We start from the raw sequence: 7,370 nt of genomic DNA, 5'->3' as shown, positions 1-7,370 counted from the left end.
TCAACGTAGAACAGTTTGTGATCCATTTCACCTAAAGGCGGAGTTCTTCGGAGTTTTTTTTAAGGAAAAAATATATACCAAACCTGGATGTACAACATAGGCCCTACTTGGTAAGCCCCGAACCTTATCAACGGAAGTATGTTTGTATATTCATAAAAGCCTTAATGGGTGATGTTCGCTTTTCCGAAGGTGAAATAAGGTCTGTTATACCAACACGCAAATTGCCTATAGCAAGAGGGTTGTTATTCCGAAAATGAAACTAGGGTTCGATTATCCGAACATCTGTGGCGTTATCCGAGGGTTTGTTTATTCCAAAGGTTTGCTATCGGAAAATGACACATGGTTTCTTATTTGAAAGGTTCGTTAATCCTAAAGTGAAATCATGTGCGTCAATCTGAAAACGAACAGACGGTGTGTACTTAAAGAATCTTTCGGAATTACGAACCTTACTGCATGTACGGATAACGGACCTAATTTGAATTCTGGAATAACGATCCTTTGGAATAGCGAACCTTCGGAATAACGAACTTAAATCTCTATAGTACCTCATGCTTTTCAACAAATGCAAGTATCACGTATGCAAGTATTAGGTATCACTTGTATGACCCGTTTTCACTACTTTTTCCCCCTCTCCCTCGTTAATCTTAACTCTATTTCTTTACGCAAGTTCGATATTTTGCCACTGTGTAATGTCGTTGTTGCTGTTGTTTTCTTTCTTATAGAAAACACAACGAGAAAATACACAACCATGGCAACCTCTCATGAAATTAGACTGCAAAGCCTTGAGTGTCCTACCTGCCTGACACTTTTTAACCAACCCAAATTACTGGACTGTTCTCACACCTTTTGCAAAGACTGTTTGGAACGTGTCTTTCAAAACCGGCCCAAACGAGATAGTTTGAAATGTCCTGTATGCAGAAAAAGAACCATTATACCCAGTGGAGATGTGGGTAAATTACAAGCAAACGTATCCATGAGTTCTCTTGTGGATGACGTGAAAACCAAGACTCCAACATGCACAATTTGTGACGCTGTAGAAGAGGTACCAGCTGTCTTCTACTGTCAGAATTGTGGGAAAAACATGTGCAAATCCTGTGAGAAAGGCCATTCTACATGGAAACCATTCACCAACCACGTAGTGGTGACTATGAGTGATGTTCTTTCGGGAAAAGTTCAATTGAAAAGGAGACGGGAGTGTAGGAAACACCCGGGCGAAAGTGAAGAGTGTTTTTGCACCGGGTGTCGGGAGTACATCTGCTTTAGGTGTGGGATGATGGATCACTCACCAGAGGGACATCGGGTGATAGATGCAGCCATCCACGAGGGGAAATTGATGGAAAATATCAAAGGCTTGAGGGAAAGAGCAAAATCAAAGAAAACAATCCTCGAAGAGCATATCAAGTTCATAGGAACACAACGCATTGAAGTAATGAAAATGATGAGAAAGCTCCACAATGACATCGACAAGACATACAAAGAATGTGTGCAGATATTGTCTGACAGGAGAGAGACGTTAAAATCTAGAGTAGAATTATGGTCTGAAACTTTCGAGACAAAATTACATGCCATGGAAGAGGAGAGCAGCCAAACGATCAACCACATGGCCGCTGTGGAAGAGTTGGTCACTAATGGAATGAATGTACAACTGGAAAAAGATGCCTTATCTGCACACGACACGCTCTGCGAAAAACTGGAGAACATCCTGGAAGAGGATTGTGCTAAGAACCAACCTCCGAGGGGTGTGGTAGAACGTGCTCAGCAGATTTCTTTCCGTAAGTACTTGGAGGCACGAGAACTTTACCTTGGAGAGGTGGAAGACCACAAACTCACGCCAGTTCTTATAGCAGATGTAGAGCTCCCAAGCGAAAATAATATGAATTGTGTCGCTCGCACACCAGCCGGTAAGATGGCTGTGGGATTGCAAGTAGGAGGAATCCAACTTTATTCCCCTGCTGGCGAGTTACATGGCACCGTACTGAAGGAGTGTTCCGTCCACGGAATCGGATTCCTATCTAATGGTCGAAGTGTAGTATACAATGCATTTAACAAGATGTTACTGTACTCTCCAAATTGGAAAAAGCTCGATGTTGAGTTCGAGACGGTGAGTGGCGCTGAAGGAGCCTTTGGCGGTCTCACCGTGGATTCAGATGATGGTATCTATGTAGCCTATAGGAATCCCAACAAGATCCAGATATTCACATCAGTGGGTGGCAATCCAGTCAGGGAAATAAACTGTGATGAATGTCAACCTTTTCAAATATTTTCATTTCAGTCTCAGCGAAATCTGCTAGTCTCCTGGTCAGGAAAGATTGTGTGTCTTGATAGTATGGGAAATAAGAAAAATGTCCTGGAGGAGAAGACTATGTTTGCCTACCCAGCTGTTTGTCGAGATGATTCAGTTATCGTAGCCTGGGTGAAGCCTGAGAAGGGTCATCTCCTAGTTGATCGATACACAAGTGAGTTAAAGTACGTCAAAACCATTGTCACTGATTTCAAAATACGTAGACCAGACAAAAGAAACTGGTACTATTTGCAAGAGTTTATGAGTGGTGAGATAGCTTTGTGCACTTCAGACAGGCTCTACGTGTTTAATTGCATCATTGAAAAGCCTACTTGCAAAAGGGCCCATTTTTCAACATTTGATCGTTTCCACATGCCTAAATAGACATTCACCATGTGCATCAAACTGACTATAGTCCAACTTCCAACAGTTTCAGGAAGTTTCTTCAAAATTGAGTTGAAATTCATGATTTCTTTCAAAAGGGCCTACATCCAAAATGCTTTTCTTCAAAATGGCCTATATCAACATTGAATCTATCATGTATCCTGATTGGCCAAAGCAAATCAATCACTGGCTTTACTGACCAATCAGAAAACAAACAACTAGCAGGTAACTAGCTCAGCAGAATACTCTATGTGAGGATATACAATGTATACTAAAAGAAATTACTAAATCAACCACGACAAACATGATGATGAAGTGATCGATATTAATGATGATGATAATCATGATGGTGGTGACGGTGATGATGATGATGATGGCCATGATGGTGGTGATGATGACTATGCTGAGGATAATAAAGAATGAAAATGATTATCGTGGAAAAGAAGCATGTATTTGTTCAAAGCTTTGTGCTTGGTAGAGATTGCTGCTATGTATGGCAAGGTTGCTTTCTGTTAATATGAACAGGGTGACGTATGTTGATTGGGTACTTGTAATAAACGATTTCTCTAAGGCATGATTGTCTACTAATGCTCAAATTTCTAATAGCCAAGCAGCTACCACGTGAACAGTATACTAGGAGCAGATCGACTGATGAAAGAAGTGTAAGAGATAAGAGAGGCCGGTTTCGTGATCATGATAAACCTTTTTAAAATGTACATAGCAATCATCCTTCAAGACTTTTCTTCCAAATGGGCTTAATCCGAAAGAATGTAAAAAAAGTTTAAAAAACTGACAAAATTCATTATATCCGCAGGATTTTGCTATTGTCATCTCTGTTATTTATGATGACGACTCTTAGATATAGTAGAAGAACTTCGTTAATGGAAACATAGAATTGTGTGAAAAAAAACCGAACAACTTAATTTACTAGGAATTAGTTAAAATTTATTTAAACCCTTTTTGCCAAAAGAAAAAAAAAACTAAACTAAGCTAAAACAAAACAAAACAAAACAAAAACCTCTTCATATATTGAAAAGAACGTTTGCATTTATTGTATGAACACAATTAGGGAAGCGAAACTAGTTCTTTCGGCAGAGTTGATTTGACTTGCGAGCAAACGATCCTGCAGTGCACATTTTAACATCGTTCTCTTTCTCTATCTCTCCCGGCCTCAGAGTCTGTGTTCACATGAATATATATATATATATATATATATATATATATATATATATATATATTATGTAGTATGATATTCATAACCATGGTATATACTTGTATCAAGACGACATTTATATAACTTTGTTAGAACTTTTTCGTCATACTCTGCCTCTCAATACGCTATACCACCCATCATACTTCTACACATAATACAAATATGAAAATCAAATTCATATTATGAGGTTCGAATGCCTCCAGCATAAAAAGAGTTATTGAATTAAACAGATGATTATTTACTATAAGGGGATTTTTTTCAAACCTGTGATGCTTTTCGAAACTGTTATGCTGTTTAACGAAGATGGTCCCCTACATTTCCAATATGTACATGTGTATATCCATTTGTGAAAACTTAATTTCATTTCATTTCATTTCATTTCAATTTATTTTCATATTTCTCACATATATCACAATAAAGTATATAAATACGAACATTATACAAAATATAATTTAGATGAGACTTCATCGGAATTTACAGAAGTTTGATTTGGTATAAACACAAGGTCTGTATGCATGCGAATTAAACTGTGGTCATGATGCGAAAAAATATGATGGGGCCTGCGTAAAAGCATTAGCTTGTACAGCCGCAGGTCCCATGAGTAATCAGATTAGGGGAAGTTTAAAATACGGATGTTTTTTTAAGGCCAACTATAACGGGGAAAAACCGATTAAAGTTCGAATTCGAAGAGTTCCCTCTCTTTAGTACCTTCAATTTGACATTGGATAATATTTTACCTCTTATATATGTTTTTCTTTATACGATTGTTCTCCATGGTGTGTATTAATCCATAGGAACAATTCATACAATTCGTGGCATTTTGTTAGATTCTGTTGTATATCGCATTAAAACGGAATCCAGGAATAAACTGAACTGATCTGTACTCAGCTGATTCAGAAAGAAAGTGCGATCAGCATTAAACTTTTTCTCTCAACCATGTCCTTTTACACACCCAGGTGTATAAACGGGTATCTGTCAACTCGTGGGCGATTATAGTCATGATAGTAGTAGGAGGGTCCTTTGGTAGAGCAGTGGCAAAACTTTCAACACGACCGTAGAGACTACTCTAGGTTAAGGGAGACCCAATGCCTGTTGTGTTGTTTCATAAATGTTTAATGTATGTAATATGGGATGACGAGCAAGAAGCTTCTGAAAACGTTGAGAACCATAAAACATGTTATGCCATTCAGTGTGATGTATCATATACAGATGAGAACTGATCGGGGATCTACTAGTACCGAGTGGAAAAAGAAAAATCAGTATCAACGTGTCTTTCTAGAAGGGCCTTCCTGCGATATTTCGTTGATAAAAGCTAAGTTTTATACCGGCCTTATGTACATGACAGGCCAAATACATCATACATGTGTACTGTCACCTCTATCGGTATGTTATATCAGTCTAATGTGCTGTTGATTTGCGCAGCCGTATGTGACGGCTGTGTATGGAAAATGATGACCATGAATTCAACCTTCTGTTAGGTAAGCATATTCAGTTGCTTCTTTCATGAGTGCATCGTGTGATATCCCCCTGAAGAAAAAAAAAACGAACAAACATCTCATTACTTGCGATTGTATTTCTTTGTTTATGCCAGCAATCTTTGGTTATATAACAGTTGATAATACATGTTTGTTGATGTGATATGTGTGTTGAGTATCTCTTTTTTTTTGACATAATGTCTTAAACACCGAAGTAATCAGTTGCTTTCACTTAATTTTGCTCTCTCTTTCTCGCTCTGTCACACACACACACACACACACACACACACACACACACTTACCCACACAAACATTCATATCATACTCGATAATGGTGACAACCAACAGTGACTTTTTTGTTAATGACTATGATAGATCTTCTCGCTGGTGACCTTTAGAGCAATGAAGAAAATTATGAAACACTGAAAGAGTTTGTTGTTAAACATATGTTCTGATGGTGACACAAAGGTGATTTGTTGCATATCTCATAATATAAAGACAAATTACGGTCATTGTGTTCCACTGCATAAATTGAAATAAACCAATCACTATCATAATGCTGGATATTAACAGTGCAATGGGCATTGAACCTGGGTGATCTTTGCCAATAATTGTAGACAAATTCGGAATATCTGAATTCGAAATGAACCACATTCACCCTGTATGATCATTGTCGATTACAATTTTACTTACCCAATATTAAGCTATGACAAAAGAAATGAAAACGACTTCATCTCATTTGCAGTAAGTACTCATTGGTTCATTTTGTGGTGTATAAAGACTTCACTTCCTTCTTCGTATTTACATGAGTTTAACTTATATTGACATGTACCTAACATTTTTTCTGTGATAAACGTTGTATATGATATAGCAATAGGGGGACATTGTGAGGTATGCGTATTGTTTACTATGTCTTAATACTTTACTCAACGTTACTTAATTGTTCAGAGTATCTTATGGAGTTTCATATTTTATCTATCATGCTATTTCTTAAAATGCAATCAAGATATGCCTTCATTATATGGTTAGCCCTCACATTAATTATTAAGAAACCTCTCCTTCGATGTACAAAATCACAAGATCATTACAACTAATCGCGGCATCTGTATTTCTGCCTTTTGACTTGAATGATGGACACATAACAAAAACAAAAACCAACCTCCCTCCATCTTCATATCTCCTCTTCCTTTCTCTGTCTTCTGTTCCCCCTTTTCTCTCTTTTCTCTGTCTCTTTCTAGCTCTATTTCAACTAGAAACGTCATGATGGAACACATTAGTTATTTTCATGCTTTACGTTCTAAAATGATTTTGAGAAAAAGGAAAAGTTAAACGAACGTCGTGGTGGAGAATGTAAGTTCTTTTCATCCTTTGCATTCTATAAAGAATCACTTTCGATTTTTTTTTTTGTATGACTTACCGACTCCTGTAGTTATTGCCACCAGAGAAACAGGGAAGATGACAAGAGTTATGTAGGAAGCTATTGCTCTTCTTTCAATCTGGTGAACATAATAACGATGAAAGAACGACTGCATAAATGAATGTGTTACTGCATACATGCAACTGTATATTTCAATATGACATGTGGGAAGGGTGAGTGAGTTAGAGGATGGAAGAAGATTTTCATGTATCTCTGTCTGTCAAAAAAAGTGTTGAGCTTTTCCTTCATAATTTACCATCAGGTTTCCATGATCAGATTAGTTCTTCCATATTTCCATTTCTTTCCTGATGTATGCGCAGGGTGCTTAAAGGTTGATGATATTTAACTGAAGAAAGATGTTCAGCTCCTGTTAAAATGTATTCTTGAAATGGGAAAAAAATAAAACCTGCTAACTAAACGAAAAATCAACTGTAATATCATCAGTAAAGTCGCAATAAAAAATAATTCCCACACACATTGATCTTCCTTGGTGACTTCATCCTTCACAAAAACAAGCTAACCTTGTAGGATAGACTTGTAATCCGTATAAATGGTGAAACATGCATGTATAGGTTTTAACTGATTTCGAACCATGAAACC

At 37.4% G+C, this 7,370-nt stretch overlaps 1 protein-coding gene across 1 annotated transcript; it reads left to right on the top strand.

Annotated features, from left to right (window-relative positions):
- The first annotated feature begins 973 nt into the window (after window positions 1–973).
- Window positions 974–3,857, top strand: LOC139727077 (uncharacterized). Its single transcript, XM_071638055.1, has 2 exons — window positions 974–2,456; window positions 3,841–3,857. The coding sequence occupies exons 1-2, from the start codon at window positions 974–976 to the stop codon at window positions 3,855–3,857; spliced, it is 1,500 nt and encodes a 499-aa protein (XP_071494156.1).
- Window positions 3,858–7,370: the final 3,513 nt, after the last annotated feature.

This window comes from Diadema antillarum, unplaced genomic scaffold (genome assembly GCF_040938485.1).
Source record: "Diadema antillarum isolate AM-2024a unplaced genomic scaffold, OU_Dant_1.0 seq00000118_RagTag, whole genome shotgun sequence".
Taxonomy (NCBI): Eukaryota; Metazoa; Echinodermata; class Echinoidea; order Diadematoida; family Diadematidae; genus Diadema; species Diadema antillarum.
Note: the sequence above shows the minus strand (reverse complement) of the source record. Positions and strands in the feature narration are given on the sequence as shown.